We start from the raw sequence: 26,293 nt of genomic DNA on the forward strand, positions 1-26,293 counted from the left end.
CTGTATATACACAAAAATACTCTCGTTTTACACACATATGACAGTTGGTATTTTCTTGATCATTTGATGGTTATAATTCCTAAGGGCCTCCCTAGGATCCACAGCCCAGATCCCTGTTTTTCTCCACACTTCCTACCATGGGGGGAGGTGATGGAGGAGAGATGCCAGAAACGCTGCCCTCGGAACTGAGGGCAGCACCACAACTCAGACAAGAGGAGGGGGAAAGGGGAGAGTGTATTTACAGCATTTAGTTTATTAACGCAACTGAATGGGGCAGTGAAGGAAGGAGAGCTTGCTGTTGCTGTTTGGCATGGGAGGTCTTTTCGCGGCCATCACCCACCTGCCACTGCTGCCCTCTGGATGCCCAACCCCTAAGCAGCGGGTTCTTCAGAAGCCCAGCACCATTTTGCAAAGACTCAGTTCTCTGACTCACAGGAAGGCAGGGCACCGGTGGCTGAAACTTCATCCTCTAACCCCAGGGATACCTGTGAAAGCCCGCCGTATTCCCCCGTCTTCAGGTGATTAACCTCTTTCAGCGGCAGTCCGATTCACACGCAGTGCATCCAAGTTCTTGCTATCATACTTCTGGGTGCGCTCCCATCGGTCTGGTTGGTTCTTGAACACCTAAGAACGTTGCACACGCTGAGGGCCTCTCCCCGGCAAACACACGGCCAGGCTGGGTCTGGACTGTGACTGCAGCCCTGCTTTGCAGGCCTAGGGGATCTTCCAGGAAGCCTCTGTTGAGTGCTTGCACCTTGCTTCCCCCCACCCGCAGGGGAGACAGACCGTGGTGGAGGTGAGGACTGAGGCTACAGAGGCGGGGTAACTGGGCCCAGCTCCCCCGAGTAGTGGGTGATGAGACTGGTCTTGAATCCAGACCCAAGGGGCCCAGAAGTGTGCATCTAATTTGGGCGGATCACTTCCTACAGGTTCGGCACTGTGAAGTCATCAGGCATCACAGGCCCGTCTTGGGAAGTCTAAAGCACTGAACGCAAATCTCCCAGGTCCTCAAAGTCAGGCATTTAACCAGAGCAACACAGCCAGGCTTCTGAGTTTTTATTTTCTAAGTTTGTTTTTTGCTATTTATTTTTACAATCCTCAGTGGCCAGGTTGCTACAGGGAATCGGCAGCAAAACCCGAGTAGGCTCTGCCTCTGACGGTGAAGACGAAGACTCAACACATCACGGGGGACACTCCTGCCGCGGATGCAGGTAGGACCAAGGCCCCAAGCTGACGGGAGCCTTGGGGGCACAGTTTTCTGAGCAGGCGCGGTTTCTGACAGATGCTGACACTTCACAGTGTAAACAGGACACTCTGCTAAACAAGCCAAGGCGAGCGGGCCAGGCTCACACCACGTTCCCGGCTGCCCTCCCTCTGCAGCCCGCAGCCCGGCTGACAAGGAAGGAAAACCACCGCCAGAGACAGAAGGTGGGTCGTTACCCTCTCAGAATTCACAACACAGAGAGTTGGAAGCGGCTAAAAGGTGAGTAACAATACCACAACGTTTTTATAAAGATAGTGGAAACGAGAAGGGAGCTCATTAAATACATTCACTTTGGCTTTCTTCCCACAACGAAATACTCGACGTGACCAACATTACTGTGGATTGCTCTGGTTCCTGTAGGAGTACCGTATTTTAGCACCATTTATGAGAACACAGATCAAGGCACTTTTCACTATACAAAAGGTCTTGAGTACAAAAAATTATTTTAAAGTTCAGAATTAAGCTCAACCACCCCCAAAAGATTGCCGAGACCATGGTTATCTCCAGCCCCGTATCCTTTCCTTGGATTACCCATGTTTCGGCGATTTCACCCCGACCCACAACTACACCCAAGAAATCAACAAGAATGCGATAAAGCTCTGGTCAGTGTTCTCCCTATTAATGAGTATTCAAAATATGGAAATATACAGATGGCCATAAAGGCCTGGGAACAGAGATATACGCAGTAAGTGGCTTGTTGATATGACTTTTCACTACAATTATCTCCAGAGTTAACGACCACTCTGTATAGTTCAATTACGCCTACTAACCCATTCCACCATTCCCGGTAACAGATATCAATTTACCATGAAAAAAAAAATGCAAACGGGACAGCTCACCTTCACCCTCTCAAATGTGGCCGGGTCTCAGGCTGTGGGACCTCACTTACGTAAGAACGTCCCAATGCGACTGCAGGCCAGCAAGCAGGCACATCCATACACACGCACACGTCCCTTCTGGTCACGGCCGAGCCTGCCTTGCTCCTACTGCTACTGCTACCAAGGGTGGGAGGAGCCAAACCAGTTTAGTTTTGTGCTTCTCACAGCTCCAAGTTATTAACTGGATCACACAGGCATTAATCATCAGCTGCCCATGTCTTAATTCACTGCATAACTCAGCAATGGCTCCCTGATCTCTCCAGCCCCTCAGAAGACATCACCAAGTTTTTCCGAAAGAGTTAAGCATTACATAGTCTCCTTCTGTTAAGTAGGGGACTCAAACTTTAGAGAAAGGAGTTTGCAGAATCCACACACAGAAGTCTTCCACTGGTTCAGATTTTTATCCTTGTATGACGTAAGCCATGGAGGTCTGTCAGGCTCTGTTGTTTTGTTTTTAAAAGGCATTTTAAATCTAAAATCAGTTCCTCCTCCTTCAGTTCACCTCTTACAGTTCCTTGGGCCATTTTTAAATTACTTGACACTGTGCCCTGCCTTTGCTCAACTATTTGTGGATTCTATACCTTTCACACACATTTCAGTTTCAGATTCACTCCACACACATTCAGGGCTTCCTTTTTATTGCTTTTAAGTAGATACAGATCTTTTTAAAAAGGCACCTATGTATTTTTGTGTATGCCTACAAGTAACATTCCCCGGAGGTTTACACTTCTGAAAACACTTTCTGGCTTTCAAAGGGGGGAGTACCTGCCAAGTCTTGCTTTAGAAAGAGAGAGAGAGAGGAAAACAATCAACTTTAACACCAAAAAGGAGAAAAAGCCAGGAAGCCTATCTGAGTCCTACTTCTGCGCTGTGAGGTAAGAATCCTAGATCATTAAAGGGGAGAGAGCACCTAACCGTCACCATCTGGAAGCTCTTCAAAAAGCAGACTACAAACTCTCAAGTGAAAGAGCACCTTGGGGTGAAGAGGGCAGGAGGAATAACACAGCCTCTTAAAAAACAAAGGAAAACAAAAGCACACAAAAACCAACAAAGGTGTTTCTTCCAACAGAGGTGTGAGATTCAGGTGGCCTGAGATTTTACTTGATAAGCTCTAGAATTGGAGGGAAAAAAGAATAATGAAAGAAAACAAAGGCAATGTCTGTTTTCCACAATCAGAGAAAAACACCAGTATTGATCAGATATTAACCGAATGTGTAACAGAATAACGAAAGTGTAAATGGCTCTATCTAGACAGCAGGGTCAATCCTGTTCTGTGCCTTTAAAGCATTTTTGGATATGCTGGATTCTAAGGAAGAGGAACTGACATTTCAGATCAAATCCCCGCCCCTCCCCCCCGACAATGAGATCATAAGTGAAAGAGCACACCTTGGCAGCTTGTTCTCAGCTGCCACCCTCACTGTTCCATGTGTTATGAGTGAAATCAATGGATGCTGTAAATGTAGGAGCTTAGCAGGTGAGGAGGGGAAGTGGGAAAAGTTCTCAGGGAGCAGAGTTAATTCCATGGAACTTGTTACAGGGAAGTTCTTTTAGGTTTAATGCACCTTAAATGAGCTCAAAGGTTTAAGTCACGCCTGTTTAAGGTAGACATTAGCCTTCTGCCAAGACCATAGGGTCCAAAACCACTGAACTCTTGCAATAAACTCTGGGACAGAAAGTAAGCACAGTGTCATTCCTACTACCTTCCTTTTTCTGGAACACTATCATTTTAGAAATTCCCTCTGAGTAGGTCATCCTCCTGAATCCATTTTGGTCTCAGTTCAATCTCAATTCTGCTGATGTCACCCGACCAGGCCAAGACCAGGAATGAAAAATGGAATTAAAACTTGGGGCAACCGTAGTTGCATGTTGCAACAAAAAGAAACATTTTTAAAGTTGGCCAATCATCTATATTTCCTGAAGTACTGTTTCTTTGAAAGCTTTACTTCTCTTATGCTGTGATCCCTCTAAGCCTAGATGGCAGTCTGACAGCAGAGTGTAATAAGGCCTTGGGACAGAGAGCAACTTAAACGCACCCTTGTGAATTTTTATCAGTGGGGTGGTTAAGACCACAATTTCTGCACACACTCTAACAATATCACACACAGGAACAAGAAAAAAGTATGAAACATAAACAAGCTGCCCAGACCAGCTCAACTCAAGTTCACTAAGATTAGAACATTCTCAAAATGCAAAGACAGGTGATCATGAGTATTATTAAATTCAGCAGCGGCTATGAACCAACCGTTAGATGGACACAGACCCCTACTGCCTTATACAACCTAAGTGTTTGAAGTTGTGCTTTTAAAAATGTTCAAGAATGAACGGTAAGCATTTCCTGTTGTAAGTTACATGAAAAGTAAGTTACATAAAATGAAGCATCAAAGCCAATAAGAATTCATCATTTTTACTTTCATTTGGCTTCTAGGTACCTCCTTATTTGAGGCACCATTGCATTTCACAGTGAAAAGCAAAGCCTCTCCAACACATTCACACACATTTAGAGCAGAATTTAATTCAAACACTCCAATGAATAAGTAGCTACCAAAACGTGGTGAATATTATTGATGAGGTAATGGGAAAAATATCAATATTAATGTCTGCATAGTTTTATGTGTCCTCTGAGTTTTCTCAACCAAGAATTTTAATTTTTAAGTGAAAGCAAAACTAACACTATCACAAAAGGTTTGCCCCTCTGAGAAAAAAACAACAACAATGGATTAGATAGCTTATAAACTATAAGCTTAAACTGGACCAAATAAAGATCTTACTTACTATAAAATAAAGCTCAGTGCTTCAGGGTAACACCACGTCCACAAATACTGAGCCAATTCAGATGCCACTGACAGTCCTAAAGAGTGACACGTCCCGTCCCTTGTGCCGTGGCCACAGTACACGCCCCACGTGGATGGTTCGGGCCCTAATGCAGACCACGCTCAGCTGGGCTGCCCTGTCCAGCCCCCAGGCACCACCCTAGCCTGTGACATGCAATCACTCGTGGCCAGAACACTGCCTCCCCAGGGCATAGCCAAATCAAGGGCAGATGCAGCTCGGCCATGCTGCTGCAGTCAGTTTTAAGCACACGCTCTGTTTAATCTTACCCATAAAAAGCCTGAGACGCTCTGCTGTTATTCATCCAACAGAGGAGCCACACGGATTTGGCAACGGAAGCATTCTCCAAGAAAATAATCACTTGGCCTTGGTCTCCTCTAAAAAAGCAGGTGGATCTAAGCCTTGTTCTGACTATAAAATGGTGGATCCATGGAAGTGGAGACTAAGGAGCAGCCCCGATCCTAGAGAGCGACGAGCTGCGCTCACCCGCCAACTACCCAGCGCCTGCACCCAGCGCCTGCACCCAGCACCAGACCCGGTGTGTTCCCAACCGCAGGCGTTTGTCACGTTCTTCAGAGTCAGGACGTCCTGCTGCCACTGCCTCTTCCTGCAGCTCCCTCTCCAGCCTTTAAATAACTCACTATTGGGGACCCAGTTCTTAACCTTCCGTTAGACAATCTGCTTAGAACAGCTTTAATTAACATGTAAATCCAAACCACTGCTCGATGAGACTATCGGAGGATGTTACGGCTGGGCCACTGACAAGCTTTGTCCCAGAACTCTACTATGTAAGCAGACCGCGTAGGTGCACAGGAAGGGCACTGCAGAGACCCATCACCACCAAAACAAAAAAATTACCATCTTTAAAAAAAACGGAAAGCCAGTTTACTATTAGAGAGAGCTCTGAACATATTCCTCTCCAAAATAAGTCTCTGATACAAATGTGTTTGTTTTATGGAGATGTAGTCTGCACCTTTCAACAGGTGTGCTCTGAAGGCCCCCAGTGAAATATAGTGCATCATAGGTGAGGGAAAAAACTTGATTAATTCTGATTATCAAAAGCTAGTCGTCAGAACATTCCAGTCCAGCTTGGCTCACAAGGCCCAAGAGTCCTCAGAGGTCACTCCAAGGGACCTGCAGTCCCAAGGACCGAGCCGCGGCACCAGGCTGTCCAGGAGTGTCTCACAGACTCGTCTCCTCACACACTCTGACAGGGATGTTGTAGTGCCGGTCATCTTCGGCGATCAGCGTCACCACCGGCCAGTCCCTGGGGGGGTCGGTGGGATAGACGGTGATGAACTCTTCAGTGCTGTACTTGGAGAGCCGGTACACCTGAATGGTGTGGCGCACAGCGTAGGCGAGAAGGAACATTTCAACCTGGGGGAAGAGCAAACACTGAAGGATGAGGCGGGAAGCCACGGTGAGGGATAAGGCTCTCCACCCACTCCCGCCCTGGTGTCCCCGAGGTGCATGGCACGGCTCAGCCACAACCTTTCTTCCTCCCCGTGGGCCCAGCCCCAGTCCTTTTGTATATATGGGTCGTTATAAACAAGCACATCATCAAGAAGAGATCCTATGTCTGATCAGGGACTCGTGTAGAGAATATGCAAAGAACACCTTACAACTCGACAATAAAAAAGCAAATAACCAGTTTAAAAACTGGGCAAAAGACTTGAATAGAACAGATATTTCTCCAAAGAAGATACGCAAATACCAGTAAGTACATGAAAAGTCATCAGGGAAATGCAAACCGAACCCACAATGAGAAACCACTTCCCACCCACTCGAATGGCTACAATCAAACAGATAATCACTGGGGTGACTGCTTAACGGGCACCAGGTTTTCTCTCAGGGGAAGGAAACAGTTTTGGAACTTGACACAGGTGATGGTCACACAACACCGCAGATGTACCGAAAGTGACTGAGTTGTACACTTTAAAATGGTTAATTTTGTCTTATATGAACTTCACCTCAATTAAAAAAAAAAAAAAAACAAGACCCTTCAGAGGACTCTTCCAAGAGCTTGATCTATTTGTTTACTGGAGCCAAGGGTACTGATCCCATCCACCACACTACAGAAGCAAGCCCAGGCTGAGATAACCACGGCGGTTATAGAATAGGTTCACAATTCTTTGGCACTCCTCCCTCGAATGCGGGAAGGATTAAGTGACTTGCTTCTAACAAACAGAATAGAGTGTAATTGACCGTGCGTGACTCGCAAGACTAGATCACAGAAGGCACTGGAGCTTCCTCCTTGCTCTCTTCTTGGATCCCTTTCTGAGAGAAGCCAGCCGCCACGTCACAAGGACACCCAAGCGGCCCTATGGAAAGCCCCACATGGCGAGGAACAGAACCCTCCCACCACCTCCCAGTGAGGGACTGAGGCCTCCTGCCAACAGCCAGGTGAGTGTGCCATACTGGAAGTGGACCCTCCAGCCCCAATCACACCCTCAGATGACTGCAGCCCTGAACAAGATCCAACTGCAGCCTCCCGAGACCCTGAGCCAGAGCCATACAGCTCAGCTGCTCCTCGACTCCTGGCCCACAAAAACTGGGATGAGGTTTGGCGGCTGAAGCTGCTGTTTGGGCCAATATACTCCCAAAGGTACAGCTCACCTGTTCAAGGCCACCGGCGTGCCCCACCTGGTTCAAATGGTTCCTCAGCAGCTGTCCGGGGTCACCTGACGTGTCCCGAGCAAACAGAAGCACAGAGAAGAACGGCACTTCCCTTCCCTTCTCTTTATCATCATATAGTTCGATGGCTCTGTTTAGCATGAGAAATTTCACAGCTTCATAGAGGCTGTACTCCTCTTCTTCATTCGTGAACAGTTCATCACAAGCTATCTGCCTCGCTTCGGCAGTTCTCAGTTCAGCCAAGTCTGTCCACTGTGATAAGAAAGTTACATAACAATTAAATTGTTGCTCTAAAAGTCCCTGGTAAAATTCCACACGATGAGCACAAAATTATTTTCAAGATAGGCAGGCAACCATGGGTCACGTACCAACGCTCAATGCTCAAGCTTCCAGCTCAAACAATGGCACTCTTTAGACCTCACAAATTCCTTATTCACTTCTTCCCCCACTAACCTGAAACAAAGGTATAATGTACTAAGGAGAACTCTAGGGCCACGGAATGGAAATTTCAACTCCCCTATCTTCCCAGGCAAAGAGATCAAACCGGTCAATCAGAAATACTTACAGGAGAGCTAACACGCGTGTGTGAGGCCCGTGTGAGACGCTGTGAAGCGAAGCTGAAACTACTCCTCCCCTTAAGGGGTTTACAGCAGCCGTTACCACCCAGAAACACCAAGCCAACCCTCAAACATGGAGATGCGCCAGGAAGATTGCGGGGTATCCTGAGTATCTGTTTACTAAACTTACCCTTCTAACCTCTTAAATATACACTTGAGTTTCAAATGAATAAATCCACTCCGGAAATTCTTACCGACTTCTGATTCAGAGTAAAGCAGAGGATCAGGTATTCAGCTAACATAAGCAAACTCTTTAAGTGAAAAAGAAAACCCTATAAACATATGTGCTTTTAAGTTAAAGTGAACGAGGATAGGAGGTGCCAACATAAAACTAATCCTTATGAATAACCAGTAACTACTGCTCCTCCCGAAAACCATTAAAATTTTAAATACAAGAGTAAGTGTTAATAGTAATGACTGTGCCACCGGACTCGCTCCAATATTTGGGTTGCAAGCTGGAACACCTCATATTTTCCAGAAGGGGACCAAGCTGGCAGGCAAGAGCGCAGCTCTGGGGTCAGATAGTCAGGGTGGAATACAGGCCTTGCCACCGAGCAGCTGGTGGCTTCTGCAGGGCCTCCGTCTCCTCGTCTGCAAAGTGAGGATACCACAGCAACGATACCCAGGGAGTCGTGAGAATTAAACAATGCATCAAACTTTTAGCGTGCAGCCTGGCACGTACAAAGTGCTAACGATGCAGCTCAGAGGCTTTTTTTTTTTTGCTCAGAGTGTTAATGTATAATTTTAATGCTATTACAAACTGGAATCACTTAAACATTCCCCCAAATGAGGATCTACTTACAGTAGGCACAGCTAATAAAGCAACCTCACAAGAACTTAAAAGAGTTAGAAAGGAAACCGTCACCAGTGGCTGAGCTGAAGAGCCTTCCTGTTCACTCCCACAGGCCAGAGCCCTGTGCTCAACCCCCTGCTAACCCAGGGCCTGGGCAGGCGCAGGTCCCCCAGCCCCCTTGAATCCTGTGCTCTGCTCCAACAGGCAACAACAAACCCCCTCCTCCCCTTCTCTTGCTCCCATTTCTTCATCACTAGTCTTCCTTCGACAGTATAGTTTCCAGTACACATTTCTCATGTTTGTAAATAAAAACTAGGCTCCAGGAACTCAGGGCCCTCCACTCATTCAACAAAATATTTACCAAATGCCTATTATGTGTCAGGCCCAGTGCCCAGCACTGGCTGTAAAGGAATCGACAGGACAGTCTCTGGTGAAGCTGAAAGTCTCATGGGGGCAGACCACAGTCAAGTAAACAGATCAACAACCAGGGTATGTGCTGGGGGAATCCTGAAAGCCGATGCCTGACACCTCCTTACCGGCCTCCCTCCTCCATCTACAAAGCCTGGAGCAACTAACAGGCCCTCAATCCCGGGTCCCTGGTGAGGAGAGCTTTTAGGCTGCTCAAAGGCCAGCAACCTAGAGTTCTGTGTGGGCCAGTGTGCAAGCAGGATATCGACCCACATAAGGCAGCGGAAAGCCACAGAAGAGGGAGTATTTAATAACCAAATCACTGGGAATCAGCAGACCAAGTTCCTCCTCACAATTCTGTTTCAGAAAAACCCTCAGGACAGTTGTCAAAGGACAAGTTACTAAATCTGCTCCACTGGAAAATCATCATGAAAGAAAACAAGTCTAATAAATATGGACAGAATCTTAAAACATGAACATAATTGGGAAGAATTTAATAAATGTGAATTCGTTATCACTGATAATCCTGTAAGAGATATGGACTAAATGATATCCCTGAAACTTGTCAGAACTTAGAAGAAAAGACTACATTTGTACGGTTTCCTTTAAACAAAGTTAAACGTTTCATTAAACACATCATCTCCTCCGAGAATACACGATGCTGATATTTCTTCATTTTACCGAACACTTCATAGGAAGTGTTTGTGTTCGTTTAGAATTATTTTGCCTAAAAACCAGCCAAGAGCGTGTGGTAATCCACTAAGTGAAGACCAAGAAGTGGTGTGCTGGGGCACCCGGGAGTGAGAGCTTTGCACTTATCACAGAAAGGAAACTACATGTTTCAAACCTTCTTTCTCAGTAAAGTGAGGGACTCCTTAATTTTATCAACCAGGGCCTCGCTCTTCCCCTCAAACTTCAGTCCAAGCTTCCACTGCTTGATCCAGCTGTATTTGCTTATGAGTTTTTCTGGTAACTAGAGTATCAAGAAACAGAGAGAGAGAATGTTAACATTCCAGAAAGGCCATCACACGATCCAAGCTATAAGAAACAATGAAGCCTACAAGACCTACCTTCGTTTCCAGAATTAGTTCCTGCACGTCTGTCTGGGTTTAGGACGGCGGACCTAAATCTGGAAGTCAGGATCTCGGAAAGACCCACCCTGAGGAGGGCTTCTACAGTGAAATGGCAGTTTTGGTTGAGACCCAAAGGCACAATGTACCTGGCTGGGTTCCAGCCGCGGGCAGGAACATTCCACAGCACTTTGTAAGGGTACGTGAAGGCAGTGTTCACACCAGGTCTTCGCATAAACCACCCAAGCAGCTGCGGGGCTCACTGGTGCCTCCCTACCACTCCCTAATGCCTGACTCAGGAAGGCGCTTTGGGCCTGTGAGATGGTCCAGGATAGGGTAAAAACCTGTTCCTTTCCTGACTAGGAAAATAAAACCTAACTTCTGATACTTACACTATCATCAAAGTTTTAATATTAGAAAGAAACACTATGGTATCTAGTTTAACTAATCAGTGTAGTAAGATAGAAAATACAACTGAGAACAAGAAGCAGGGGTTAAGGGAGTTGTGATGGGCTAGCTCATTAGAGAACTGACAGCTCAACTATTATTTTGCCTGTTTCCTTTTTTTTCCTGGAGCATTTGCTATTTTGTTTTCCCCTCATCATCAATAGAATTTGGAGTCTGAAAAGCAAGCTGGGACATAACCGGATCGATGTCAGCGTGGGAACTCAGACTTTCCCAACAGTCTTGGAGAAATCCATATAATTAGGCCGGGCACAGGCATGTCCCTTCAGTGCTATAAAATGCAGAAAGGAAATAAGAGTTCACCTCCAAGTCAAAAGATCATTAGAGAATAATTAATTCCTCCCTAGAACCTGAGTTTGTTTAACAGTTATAATACAGTTTTAAATGAGGCCATGTGTTCAGTTCTCCTGGAATCTAAGGCTCTGAAGACCCTTGCATGAACAGGAACTCCAGTTTTACTTTCTCTTTACAGCAGTCATGTGAAACTACGGTGGTTTCATCTCTACAAAAAAACAAAACCACAACAGGGACGTAAATTCCTCTTCAGGTGGTTATCACAATGATGGCGTTAATGGGGGAGGGGTTGTGTTCTCATCTTCTTATGATGACAAATGACTACCCCCCCAAGAGCAGCCCAGCTCTGTACCCACTCTGTCCTACATTTCAGCAACATGTGGGCAGTTCTGCTGCCAACTTTCTCTCAGGTTCTCTGGTTTATCACCAGACTCTAAAATGCCCTCAAGTGGCAATAAGCTGAAATCACAACTGGGCACAGAGAAGTGCAGTGAGCAGAAAATACTGGCTACGCAGATGTAAGCTGGGAAACGGGGTGGAAGGAAGCCCAGAAAACATAAGCATCACGTGACGTTGTGCATGTACCTAAAAAGCAGGCACGATACTCAATTACTCAAGAGACCCCAAAGATCTAACTACACCGAGCAAAACCCAAAAAAAAGTCCGTTTCCTCATTCCTTCCACGCATGGGCCAAAGTATTGCTGGAATAATTATCAAGGGCTGTATATGCTGGGAGCTGTGGGGAGCCTGGAGAAAGCCCAAAACTGAGGTGTGAAAAGAAACTATGAGGAAAGAATAATGGAGCTGAAATTCTTTACTCAGATTAAAAAAAATGAGGATAGCTTTAAATGCTTTCAGGGGGTCATGACACATACAACACACACACACAGCCATTCTTTTACACTACACACACGGAGACTGGACTTCTGTTAGGGTAAGGGAGAGGTAAAGAAGAAACAAAATGAAAAACAAGAAACAATGACGGGAAATACTTAATAAAGTATTAAACTGCCTAATTAGCTTAGGTATAATTTCATTTGTGAGTGAAATATAAAAACAGCCTGTTTTCTCTAGGAAATGTCCACAATTCTCGAAATCAGAGCCATGGTTAAAGGGATAGCAAGTAACAAGAATGTGTCATCCCCAAACTGTCTCATGAGTTCTGATATACAGTCTATCCCACCCTAAGCAAGCAAACACTGTCACAGGTCCCAACCCCTCAGAGACATTCTGAAACTATGGAACCAAAGGACCCCTGCCCCGAAGGATACCACCTCTTGGGGACCCAGCTGCTGCCCAAGTTTAAGAACAGCCAGACCAAGCCACGTCCAAGGTCAGGGTCACGGTCAGATCATCCGACTACAGTCAAACACAGAGACTAGGATCTGGGCAGAAGCGGGAACGACAGACAGGGAGCCAAGACATGATGACAGGAGGTGAGAGGCAGCCAAACTGTCAGATGGGCCACGAACGAGCAAGGCCAGAGGAGCCAAGCAGCACGGGACGAGCGGCCTGGGCTCGCTCGCCTCCACTGAGCTCACATTAAGGGGAGGATCTCGGTCTAGCGCTCCTACTTCCCTTGAATCTCCTGAAACCATGCGTGTTCTAGGAGAGAGGGAAAATGGCAAAACGCTACAAAGAACATCTCTCCAAATGTAAATGGAAGCAGATACAGCCAGCTACAGGGTGTGTAGCTTCTCTGGGCTCACCGGATTCTTGACGAAATGCAAGCTGAGGTCAAGGGATGTTTAGCACAGTATGCAGCCTGCAGGCTGGGCCAGGACTGGTTCTGAGTCTACAGACTCACATACAAACTCAGGTGTCCCAGGACCTGCCCAATGCCCAGTGTGAAGAGGTGGGCTACTACAGAGCCTGGGCAGTTCAGGAGACCGTACCAATGCTGAAACTGGTTCCCTCCAACCTGCCTGCTGAGAGCAGCCTTTTTATGTCCCCAGAAGTGGTCAGTGCTCCAAGGACTTCTAAAAGCCCCGTGGACACCAGGACATTTGACTGTCACTGGATGCAGGGTAGTGGTCAGAAGAGGCCCTTGGCAATTCAGAAAGATCAAGGATCAGGGTAAACTGAGACAGACTTATTTGTCAGACAGTTACTGTGTTTATAACAGCGAGCCTACCCCATTTTAAACCCCATAATTTATACCAAGCTGTAACAGCAAGCATGGCTTAATTAACATGACAGGATACAAGTTATTCTGATTTAGTAGGAAGATGGGTAGGAACTGGGCACAGAGACTTTCATACCAAAACTCCTGTAAGACCTTCTTGTTCTGGAGAATTGAGTTAAGTATCACCTGATCTGCTTGTCTTAATCACGAGCGTTAACAAATATTAAGACGCCTCCTTATTACAGTTACACAAGTAGTCTCTGGTAAAAGAGAGGCCCCACTTGCGGGGCGAGGCGGTCCGGGTACCCCACCACCACGGTGCACCGCCGGCTTCTGCAGGCCTCACCACCTGGCGGTATTCATACTTGGTTCCACCCCGACTTCTTCCAGTCACGCTGCACTGCCCTCTCGCTCACCCAACGAGACCCCTGTCAGTGTGGACCTTCCGACAGGAGACGAGGCGGAAGGGCCAGCATGAGAAAAGGGATGGAATGCCATCCACAGGAGGCTGCCTGAGACACCTGGGAGGTGGTTAAAAACTAGTCTGGTCAAGTGCGACAACCAAGTCTGTGTACCCCTTTCTGCACTGGCACTTCAAGTGAGAGGCGTGTGGTGCATCTGTCACCCGCCCAAGACACATGGCAAAACAGACCCTGTCAGGAAAGTGCTCAAATCGAGGGACTCTGCTGGGGCCTGAAGAGTCAACACAGGGACAAGTCTTCTAGTCGGATGAGAGCAAGAAAAGTTTAATAAACTTTCATACTAAACCCACGGACAGGTATGATGTGCTTTTTCTCTCTGACGTGGGCCTCTTGGCATTCGAGAAAGGTTAGATGACAAAAATAATACCACTGTGACCAACTAATTATGCTCCCAAGAGAAAAACTCTACTTGTTGACTGATACATACAGAAAAGGGAAGAAATTAGAAAGAGTACTTGAGAATTTCCGCATGACTCAAATGAAGTCAGGAAAACCACCTTAAAGCCCCCATTGCTCATACGCACAACGTGCTCTCATACCGATCAGAAACCAAGCACAACCTACCTAGACTATTTTTAATTTGGCAGATAACCTTACCCAAATGTATCCTGTTAGTAAAATAAAAATTATGCTTTACTTTCATGGAGCGTATTTTGTATGTTTAATTATGTAGAGCACTACTTGCACCAGAGTTCCTTGGAAAGTTAAAAAGTCCAATTCATTACATCAATTAAGTCCATAAATCTAAGCAGCCCCTTAAAGTAAAAGGCTCAAAGGAAAGCAGCCTAAAATTGAGGAGGATTTTGTCACAATCAATAAATAAAGCTATGGCTGTCAAACAAAAGTTAAAGCAAAATACAGTGAGATCACCCATGTCTGCTTCCCAAGCAGTGTCTCATGTCCACAGGCATGCTTTTGACTGACCAACAATTCTGAAATATTTCAGTACTGATATATGTCTAATTTGCAAAGCTAAAAATAGCCTAGTGTATCAATTTCTTTTGCTCCTTTCTCAAAAAAAAAAAGCTAATACTGAGAAATCTGCTTAAGATGACATATCTTTGGGACTTCCCTGGTGGCACAGTGGTTAAGAATCCGCCTGCCAATGCAGGGGACACGGGTTCCAGCCCTGGTCTGGGAAGATCCCACGTGCCGCAGAGCACCTAAGCCTGTGCGCCACACCTACTGAGCCCGTGAGCCACAACTCCTGAAGCCTATGCGCCTAGAGCCCGTGCTCAACAAGAGAAGCCACCACAATGAGAAGCCCACGCACCACAGCGAAGAGTAGCCCCCGCTCGCCACAACTAGAGAAAGCCCGCACGTAGCAACGAAGACCCAAAGCCGCCAAAAATAAATAAGTTTATATTAAAAAAAGATAATGTATCTTTGATTAGAAGAAAGTATCTTTCACAGATATCATTTAAATAGTTTATACACACGTGATTTTACACCAGCTTATAAAGTAGATAATCACCTGAGAGACACGTGGTATCCTCCACCCGCTGATCCTGGTTTTGCTCTTTGAGGGTACGTGATACCCCGTTCACCTAACAGACCTCTAATTAGCTTAACTGCCAACCAGTATCCTCTAAAAGTCTTTATTCTAGGCAAATACCCCAGCTCCTTCAACTGTTCCCCAAAGCAGACGAGCCCTGTCGGGCACACTCCCACCTGTACCGAGGGTACAGGCACAGAGCTGCACTGGGTCCTCAAGATGGGATGTGACCAGCCCCGTTCAAGACAGGCCTGTCACTGCCTGTGTTTTAGAAGCGCTCCTTTTAAGACAGGGCTTCCTTATCACTGCAGGCATCACACATCAGTGGGCTCGTACTGGGCCTGCAATCCATTAAAATCCTGACTCTTCCTTCCCCCCTCATAAGTTTCTGGTAAGGCAGATCTCCCACAGCTAGCACTCTGAGTTTTCGTTTGGGGTTCTGTTTTAATACAGGCGCAAGGTTTCCTATTTTCTTCCAAGTAATGTCATATTGTGACTTCTGCTCAATCGTGCCTACCCACCAAACTCTTTTGGGGTATTCTATCATCCAACCTATCATGACCTCAAGCTGATGTGTGTCGGGGATACACGACACACTGATGATGTGACTTCTTGGGGTGTCACGACCAGGCTGCAGATTTAAAACCTTAAAGAGGGCCAGGCCTGGGACACAGCCCCTGACCCTCACCTCCCCGGGGAGCCTCCCCCAGGCTGACAGCAACCGTCTCTCTTCTAGGGTTGCTGCTCTGCCCCCTGCCACGCCAGCTCTCCAAACACTGCAGAGGGTGCCGATTCCTTGAATTGGAGTTAGAATCACAGAACTCTGCCTCCTAAAACCCCAGCAGGTTCTCAGATAGTACAATATACAGCCCACTTGGTAGAGACTCCAACACTGAAGTCAAACTGCCCTAAGTGCTTTGAACAAACCCTAAACACCTGCTCTCTAGTTAAGCTGAAGCACTGAAGAAATTTTATCATCTTCCTCTTCTGGGGAAATATCAATCATTTTTGGTCACTTTGCTATGCAAAATCATCTCAGCCACACAAAACTGAATAAACCCACACACTGACGTCACACCGCAGACAGTACAAGCACATAGCACAGGGCAGAGAAGGGGAAGTCTTTCTCACAAAAGCAACTGGAAACATTGCAGACTCAAACCTGCAGCAGCAGCGTACCAGCGTGAGCTCCGGGTCCTGCAGCCAGGAGGGCAGCGCAGCCGGCTGGCTCATGGCCTGGAAGAGCGTGGCCCTCAGCGCACAGTAATTATCTCCACGGACTCGCCTGATGGAGGTGAATTTCTGAGACACCTCCTCGTAGCCCTGGACAAAAGCATCAGAGAATTCAAAATGGTCATTACTGACTTCAGAGAGTGGGGAGAATTTTATTCCTGTGGAAAAAGTGTGCCCCCAATCACTAGAAGAACGGAAACAAGACTGGCTGAGTCTTTCATGTAAGATATTTGAATTCTTTTTTTAATTAATCAAAGGAAATTAACAAATGTTAGTACTGTACATAGTATCAGCATATGTAGCAGACGCAACATACTAGAACATATAAAATAATACACCAAGTATTATTAAAACACTAGCCACCCCAAAGTTGAAGTTATATGCCCCTTAGCAACCATTGTAACATTCACTTATTAATAACCAGCATTCTGAAGGCTTTAATCTGTGTTTAGATTGACCCTAAACTCTTTAATGAAGAGACAGAAAAGAAAAGAGAGATGTACCCAGCTCGTATCCACATTAAAAATAATACCCCCAAATCCAAAATTTCCGTGAAATACATAAAAAAACTACATGCTAGGAGGTGCCTGGATAAATTCTGTTAGACTTTTTCAAAAAGTGGATTTAAGTGTCATTCTTGTTTAGCCTGCAAGTGAAACAAGGAAATGAAAATGCTCAGTGACATACTCAGTCAACTCAAATACAGCCATCCAAATGGACCATTTGGAGCATGCCCCCCAAAAAGGACAGCATAAAATCCCAGCGACCTGGTCCAGGGGCCCAGATGACTGATTCCCCACTGGACGCTGCTCAGGCGTCAGCGTCAGCTTCATGGCTTCCCCACCGCACGGCTTCGCCCCCGACCTGGCAGACCTTTCGCTAGTCCTGCTGTTCCGCAACAATCACTCGAAACCCTGCTTCCTACCCACATTTACACAAAAGAAGAAGTGTCGCCCTCATGGGGTGGGCACCATGTAGACAGTCATCCTGTGTCCAGGCACTGGACCCTGTTACTAGTTGTTTTCAAGGTTCAAGTCACAGGATGGTGTTCTAAGTGGATATGAAAGTACGTCTTTCCAATAATAAAATTTTGAGAGTTGCATTTTTATTCAGTGGCCCAACCGCTGCAATGTAAGGGCCCGTCAAGCAGACTCACGCCTGCTAATATGCACCTCTTCCCTATGGTGAACCCCTGGTTACCCCGAATACTCACGATGGCTAGTTCAACAGCAACTGTATCTTTCCAAGTGTGTAAATGAATATCCAAAACAAAACAATCAGACAAATAAGGACTAAAAGATAACAGATCCAAGCTGTTATCAGGCCCAGAAATGCTCTGACTGCCATGGGTCCCGATGGGATGCTTTTCTAACTGATGTGCCTTTGATTATTTGGTCACCGAAGGGTCCAACTATAGGGTCATATCTTTACCTCAAACTGAAATCAAAGAGGAATGACTTCAGCATGAGTTCCAAAATATGGAACACTTGGATAACTTAGTAAACATCTTCAATTACACGCCTGAAGGTGCCAACTGTTAGAAAAGATCCTTTAAAGAGACTGAGATCCAAAATTAAGGTTGCATGTCAGTGTAAGCATTTCTGGGGAAGATGAGAAAATACAGTTTAGATACCTGGCCTCTGGTTATCTACTTTGATACAGAGCTGGAGGTTTTTACAAAATCTACAAGTAGCCAATATGCATATTCAACAGATGGCCACACAAATCTAAACGTTCTTAAGCTCTGGCAGGAACTGAGAGTCCCAGGTACGTCGTGATTGAGCTCTCTAACGAGTGCCTGAGACACAAGTAGTCTACAGTCCAGACTTGTGGGAAACAGGGCTGACACTGGCTCTCAGAGCTTCAAAAGTGGCAGTGGCATTCGAGCATGGTCAGCCCATTTCAGGGCAGGCATGGGCAGCTGAGGTGCCTGATGAAAGGGGCACAACATTTTCTACAAAATGAAGCTCTGAGGACAAGAACAAATATATTCAAATACTTAACACTCTTAAATCCTAAACAGTACAGTTCTAAACAAACAAAAATTTTAAAGATATTTCTATCAAACATGACAGGTCAATATCTGTAACATGCCAGAAGTGCGTTCAAACTTGTAACGTAAATAATCCCAAGAGAAAATAAGTAGAGGGTATAATCCATATTACAAGAGGTGGTAGAAGCATTAGGGTGAAACTGCCATTTCCGTAGCTCGGAGGAAGTCAGATAAGGCCACGCCTTGAACAGCCTGGGGTGCCGGGGTGTGCATGTGGGGCGCAGTTGGACCGCTGGCCCCCAACTCAGTCAAAATCCCGCATGTAACTTTACAGGCGGCCCTCTGCATCCATGCGGCATGTAGTGCTGTAGTCCATATTTATTGGAAAAATCTGCATAGATGTGGGCCCAAACAGCTGAAACCTGTGTTATTCAAGTGTCAACTGGAGTAGCAACTTCAATCTACAAAGGAACGCTGGATTCAGGATACATTTGAGGGGGAACCAGTAGGATGTGCCACTCGACCTGCTGTGCAGTGGGAGTGGGTCAAGGGGCCTGACTCGAGCAATGACCCAACCCAGTCATAGCCACAGTGGGACTGTGTCATGGGAATCCCTGATGTCCCACAGCCTTGGAAGGACTACCTCAGGGTCACCAATCTATGCAATGGGACTGAAAGGGGGACAGCTCCTGGGATGCCCTAAATCAGGAGTCCCCAACCCCTGGGCCATGGATCGGTACCGGTCTGTGGCCTGTTAGGAACCGGGCCGCACAGCAGGAGGTGAGCGCCAGGCGAGCAATCGAAGCCTCATCTGTATTTACAGCCACTCCCCACAACTCGCATTACCACCTGAGCTCCGCCTCCTGTCAGCATTACGGTGAGTTGTATAATTATGTCATTACGCATTACAATGTAATAATCATAGAAATAAAGTGCACAACAGATGTCACGCGCTTGAATCATCCCGAAACCACGCCCCTCCCAAGACCGAGGAAAAATCGTCTTACACGAAACCTGTCCCTGGTGCCAAAAAGGTTGGGGACTGCTGCCCTAAATAAAGGAAGTAGTTCCAGATCCCTCTGCTTAGAAGGTACAGGAGAGTCCAGGCCCCTAGAACTGGAGGACATGGAAAGAAACCTGAGCGGGACAGCAGATGTATGACGTCTGCGCCTTTTACCTCACCAGGCCAGAAGGGCAGTGTTCCCAAATGACCCCAAGAGGACAACCAATGGCTGGCCCAACCCTGAACAGCACAGAGCCATTTATGTGTTTTCCAAAGAAATCACGTTACTGAATAACTGATTATGATTCTATGTTAACACTGTGGCTCCAAACAAGTCCCGTATCTTTGGAGCCTGTTTCCTCATCTCTAACGTTAGAACACCAATAATTACACGGTCTAGTGGCAGCTGTCATAACTAGCATCGAAAAGTACAAAAGGACATACTTATGATAGACTACTGGAAAGACTCAAAATGCGTGCATCCAGGCATCATACCTTTTTCATACATGTTGCTTTTTGCGTATTTCCCCTCCATTCTTTTTTGCAATAGTCCATGATATCCATTTCAGGAGCTACACTTAATCTGGGTTCTGTTAAAGAATAAAAAAAAGGGGGGGTGGGGGGTGGGGAGGGGGAAAAAATGAAACAAAGCATCATCAGAATAATGGTACTGCTTTACCTGAGATTTCCTTTCTCGCTCACTGCAGTCCCTCAAAATCCAGAATTCCACTGCTGCCTACCACCTGGTCCAGACCTCCAGCACCTCGCTCCTAGGTGACCACCGAGGGCTCCCAGTGGGCCTCCCTGTCACCACACCCTACCAACCATTCTCCACACGGCAGCCAGAGGGGTGCATTTAAAACATAAGTCAGATGCTACCCACCACTGCTGGGCTCCAAGGCCTCCCATCACACGCGACTCTACTCCCTCACTACCTACAAGGGCCTCGTGCCCGGGCCGCCCGCTGCCTTTCCGGCCTCAGCTCCCACCACTCCCCATGCTGACGGTTCCTGCCCTACCTGCGGGGCACCCGCTCCTCGCTCTCTGCTCGCCTCTTGACGCTGATGCCCGATATCAAAATGCCACACACACACACCTTCACTCTATTCCCTTTACATGGTTTTCTTTTTCTTGTTGGCACTGATCAACACCTGACATATTTCTTTTTCTGCACCCTGCCTTCCCCACCCCTACACACACACCACACACACCACACACACACACACACGACAAAACATGAGCTCCCTGAGGGCAGGGGCTTTGTTTTGTTTCTCAGCTGTGCCCTCAGCACCTGTAACCACACGGACCCAGGTGCCCATGAATAATGTTCACATTAAATACACAGCAGTCTAAGCTCTGAGAAGATACATCTAATGATTTGTAATTTGTTTTCTACATCCATTATACAAAGAGATAAGACCTCTATTACAAAAGTATATTTAATTGTCTCTATTTAGTTATATCCCGCCTTGATCCCAAAAGGCTATAAACTGTTGATAATCAGCCAGAAATTAATGGAGCTCTCAACATTAGTTGAACCACAGACCTTGTCTGACTCTAAGAACACATCCCCCCAAATTAAAAAATACAACTTATGATCAAACGATATAGTAAGAAAATAGCCTTTACACTTTCCTTGTTTAACGTATGAGGTTTGAGATTTGGTTTTGTGGCACATGCATATGCACGCACATGCGTATGTCTGTGTGGATGTCCTAGGAAGAAAGAGGTAAATTCCCAGGCATCTCGACTTCCTTTTTAAAATACTGAAGAAGTCAATGTTAGCAAAGAAATCAGGATATAAACACAGAAGTACCTTACAACATATCTACTCAGGAGGAAGCTGAACACAAAATAAAGATGTTATATTCAGCTCAATTCAATAAACACTTACTGTATGTCTAGTATGTGCCAAGCTTTGAGCTAGGAACGGGGGGTAAGAAGACGTTAAAGCCCCAGATTCTGTCCTGAATGTGTTTGGAGACTACTGAAGAAGAAAGGACCACAGGTACTCACCACACAGGGTGTGACAGATGAGGGATGACTGATGCAGGAGCCCAGGAGGAGCCCCTAATCCCTGTTTGCAGTTCAGGTAAACCAATTTTTTTAAAAAACAAAAAATGTTAAGAACCGCCTGTTTTTAAAATCTCATGGTAAATCCTTTCACAAGGAAAACAAACCTTTTACACAAAAGGGAAAATAACACATATACAGATACATTTTTCTGTGGCATAAGTCAGGACCGGCTTAAAGGTGAAACAGACCCCGGAGCATAATACACGGAGACCACAAATACCACCGCTGCAGGGCCAACCCTCAAATACAAACCAGTCATTGTCTGAAGTCAATAAACACTGTTTGAGTGTCTATTTAGTGGAGGGAAGATTTCCCTTTTATCGCCTTCCTACTCACCTCCCCACAAAGCTTGAGGAACTACAAATGTCCAGAGCTGAGGACACTTATCGGGGCACGTTCTGCCACGAGGCAGAGCATGCTTCCAGCTCAGGAAGGGCCTCCCGGGAAGAAGGTCCAGCCTTGCCACTCTCCTCACTTGCAGTCCTCTTCCTGTGTGCACCGAGACAGGACTCGGCCCCTGGTCAGGGAGGCAGACCACACCCCAGGACTGAGGGGAGAAGGCAGAAGGCTCAGCGGGCTCAGAGGCCAAGCCGCAAGCCACAGCCCTGTGCTGAATCAGAGGTCCGCGGGACACAGTTGAGGGTGGAAAATGGATACTCACAAAGCGCTAGCATCAAAATTATACTTTCAGTCCCATCCTGCCACCATTCTTTGGGAGGAGGACTCCAACAGCCACCGCATGCCATCCTCCAGGCTAGAAGCCGGAGACACAGGACAGGCAGTGCCTGACCTCAAGCAGTTTAAGTATACAACAGTTCCTTGCTTTGTTTAACTGCATCCAACACAGACTGATTACTGTTCCCAGGAAAGAACATTTCTAGTGGCACAAAAACCCCACAAAGACAAACACAAAAAAAAACACAAAGGGGGAAGCTGAAAATCAGAGTGGCAACCAGAAGCCAAATTAACCAAGAGGTTTGTTCCTTAACCACCATACCACCATATGGTGACAAAGACAAGGATTCAGACTCTCAGAGGATGGGAAGTTAAAACTGAACCCCTCCAGAACGCTGGGACTCTCAACTGAGAGGCTAGGGCAAGAATCACAAACTTCTTCTCTGGTGGGCCAGAGAGTAAGTAACGTAGGCTTTGAGGGTGTAAGGTTTTCTCTCACAACTACTCAACTTTACTATGCATGAAAATCACCATGGGTGATGTGTAAACCAAGAAGTTCCAATAAAACTTTATTTACAAAACCAGGGGCCATGTCAAATTTGGCCAGGGAGCTATAGTTTGCTGACCCCTGCCTGGACTAGGTGAAAAAAAGCTTTTCACTAACAAAGAGAGAGCATAAAAAAACTCTCTGCCTTGGCCTGGGCTCTGACTCGGAGAGAGAGGAAGCCTCCCCTGAGAATTCATAACCACGGGCCGGCTCTCACACAGGGCCAGGGTGTGACTTCACACTAGCTGCAAGACCCTGGAAGCTCAAACCCAGAAATTAACCTAACGTGGCCCAAGGCAGGTGACTCCCTGGGTGCCTGGCAGAAACAAGGCCAAATCCTCTCACACTCAAGACAGGCTGCATATACTCTACAGATACACAAAAGCTGAGCTTAGAATTCAAACCCTGAAGAAACAAGAAATAAGGAAAAATAGCAACTGGCATAATTAGGCCTGCCAGGATTTTCAGATAATGGGATTATCAGGCCTGAAAGAGTATGTTTAAATGCTTAAAGGAATAAAGGAAGGAATAAAAACATGAGCAAAGAGCAATACACTATCAAAAAAAAGACCAAGCAAATTCAGAGGGAAAATAGAACTTTTCCAAAAAAGAAAGAAAAAGAAAATATTTCCGAAGGAACTGTCCTGAATGCAACAGAGGCTGAAAGTCAGAAAACATTTGAAAGGGTGTGTAACAGAGGGACCTGGATGACTGAATGAAAGCTAGCAAACACCTCATTAGAGCGATGAAAGGAATAAGTAGAGAGAATAGGAAAAAGGCAACATTCAGAAAGATAGTGGCTGAGAATTCTCCTGAACTGATGAAAACTAGCCATCCTCAGATTCAAAAAGTAAAAAAAAAATCCCAAGCAAAATGTTTAAAAGAAAGAAAAAAAAATCCATACTTAAGAAACCTCAAGGAGAAACTGTAGGACACTGAAGACAAAGAGAAGACAGAGAAAGACAGATTTCCAAGGATCGGACTGACTGCAGTACTTTCAACTACAAGAGAAACCAGAAGACAATGCAATAAAATCATCAAGAAAATAAGAAAAAACAAAAATTCGTCTGGGGTTATTCAAGAAAGAAAGTAAAATAAAGAAATTTTTATACGGACAGAGCTTCCCACCAGAGGCACTTCTACAGGATGTTACTGCGGGAAGGGCCATGAACCCAGAAGGACTGAGATTCAGGGTATAAAGGGATCTATTCTGACCTCAGACTAAAGCTGGACAAGGCCTCAGACAAGGCCCCCTGAAAAGCCAGAGCACCTGCACAGGCCTTCCCTGGGGGGCAGAGGAGAATTCCAACAGAGAGCCTGCAGAGTGAGCGAGAAAGCAAGGGGCCCCTGCACACACAGCAGGAATAAACCATGGCTGAAGAAGCACCTTCTCCTCAGGAACATGACTGCTAAGGACTGAATCCGACGTGAACTGAGTGCAACTGCAGCAGAAGGTTCGCGCATCCTCTGAAGGTTATGGGGGACCATAACATCTCCCTTGGCTGCCACAGTGAAGAGTTCCACCAACTCCTTGTGAGGAAGACTCCAAAATTATCATCGAAGACCCCACTTTGCATCTTTTGTTCCTAATTACACGTATAATGCTTTGCTAACCATACGACAAACATGAGCTAGTTCTTAAACCAGAACACACACATCACACAAGTGGTGCATGAGAAAGTGCCCCCTGTGAACATCTGTGGCACACCCCCAACTCGGAGCATCTCCACTGGGCTCCCGCACAAGGCTAGCAAGGAAGGAAGGAGGCACTTCTCCACACATAGCCCCGCCGGCCGTGCCCCCAGCAGAGGCTCACCCTAGCAGCCGTGGGTCCACGGGTCCTGGTGGGGCGAGCAGAGCAGGCACGACTGAGCAGAAGCATGGACACAAGATCATGAAATGACGGGAGAATTAGTGCTCTCAGTCCCATGACCGTTCTTCCTTATCAGTTAATCAAATTCACATGGCCTTCTGCACGCAAAGACCCGGAGAGCCGGCTTCTCAGTAAGTTCTTCCACTTGAAATGAAAAATGCCCTTCAAACCCAAACTCTCCCTCTAAGAATACCAGCAAGTCAAGAACTGAGAGAGAGTGGTGTCAAGAGATTAAACAAAGCCTCATGGGTGCAAAAACCATATGAATGTAAAGAACGCAGGGGAAGTATTTGTATTAAAACTGTAAAACCTCAGGAAACAGTATTCCCCAAACATACCTCAGCAAAATGAATAATCCAATACAGATAAGACCACACGCACACACGTTTCCTAGGAAGTACATCTCAATATTTCATGGAAATGGATATACCGATGTAACTGCATTTTCTACTATAAACAGTAGGAACTCTATAAAGAAAACAATTCCAAACATACCTGATGACCCTCTTTCATGTATAAGTAATTCTTTCTCCTTTTCTATTTCATCCGCCGCACGATACATGTCCTCCTCGCTGAAATCATACCAAGTTAGACATTTCAAAAATTTGTTGCGCTGACAAGTTCCCTCTTATCACAACATGCAACTGCTGAAAAAATTTATGACACGCAAAGTTTAACTTTTTCACATTACATGATGACAGTCTGATAAAATATGGGTTATTTATCTTAGACTCATGTTTCTAGCATTCCAATTCAGTTTTTTACTTTAAATGAGACATTCTACACCACTCCACTGGCTGCATGGCTCTGAGGCCATTTTAAATTAACGTCTTTAATGCCTCACGTATGTAAGCGTCTTAGCGTGCATCTTATCAGTGAAGCCATGCCATGCTGGAGATGGTACTAATAAAAGTATACAGGAGTGCAGGCCAAGTGCCAACTTTAGTATGTCACAAGCAAATTTTACAAGAGCTACTCTAAAAACAAGGATAAGAGATTTACAAGTCCCCAGAGCTACAAAACCTCCCTCAGGCCCCTCCTGGTCCCTGAGGCCCACACGCAAGCAGCCACCCGCCTTCTGCCGAGCACATCCCTGGCACCCCGCATACTTTCACTGGGACTTAGCACAACAGCTCCCAAAAGAGTCTCTAGGCTCCTTCAGTGAGCTAACAAGAACGTACTAAGTCCTGGAAACGGAGAAGACTCCACTGGGTGCCAGACAAGGATGAAAAACGGGACTTCTGAGTTTTAAGATGCCTCCTTTTCCCCTCAAGATACACCACAACGTGACAATGATGGGAAAGAGAAGTGCCAACTCTATCTTTGCTGAAACCACAAGACATGTGAAAGCCCAAACCGTCCAAAAGTGGAAGAAGGGGTAGGAAGGGACGGAGGACAAGGGAAGCCTCGAGGCCAGTGGAGGGGCATCTGCTGGAAGGGAAGACCAGTACACCCTGCAGGGCCCCAGTAAGGCTCAGGAACTGGAGGTACCAAGTGCTTCAGATGGTATAGGAGACACCCAGGGCTGAACACAAGGA

The 26,293-nt window shown here is 46.2% G+C and overlaps 1 protein-coding gene across 5 annotated transcripts in view; it reads right to left on the bottom strand.

The window, feature by feature from the left end:
* Positions 1–1,041: 1,041 nt before the first annotated feature.
* OTULIN (OTU deubiquitinase with linear linkage specificity) overlaps positions 1,042–26,293 on the bottom strand; it is a 32,753-nt gene continuing 7,501 nt past the window's right edge. For 2 of the 5 annotated variants that reach the window (XM_032629249.1, XM_032629247.1), the window contains 6 exons: positions 25,251–25,327; positions 20,080–20,174; positions 16,535–16,678; positions 10,271–10,396; positions 7,588–7,857; positions 1,042–6,348 (listed from right to left, as the gene is read on the bottom strand). In XM_032629249.1, coding sequence (XP_032485140.1) covers positions 6,154–6,348; positions 7,588–7,857; positions 10,271–10,396; positions 16,535–16,678; positions 20,080–20,174; positions 25,251–25,327 — 907 coding nt within the window. In that variant the 3' untranslated portion in view covers positions 1,042–6,153. The remainder of the gene's footprint in view (positions 6,349–7,587; positions 7,858–10,270; positions 10,397–16,534; positions 16,679–20,079; positions 20,175–25,250; positions 25,328–26,293) is intronic. The other 3 variants (XM_032629251.1, XM_032629250.1, XM_032629252.1) reach the window with 3 other exon arrangements.

Source organism: Phocoena sinus, chromosome 3 (assembly GCF_008692025.1).
Source record: "Phocoena sinus isolate mPhoSin1 chromosome 3, mPhoSin1.pri, whole genome shotgun sequence".
Lineage (NCBI taxonomy): Eukaryota > Metazoa > Chordata > Mammalia > Artiodactyla > Phocoenidae > Phocoena > Phocoena sinus.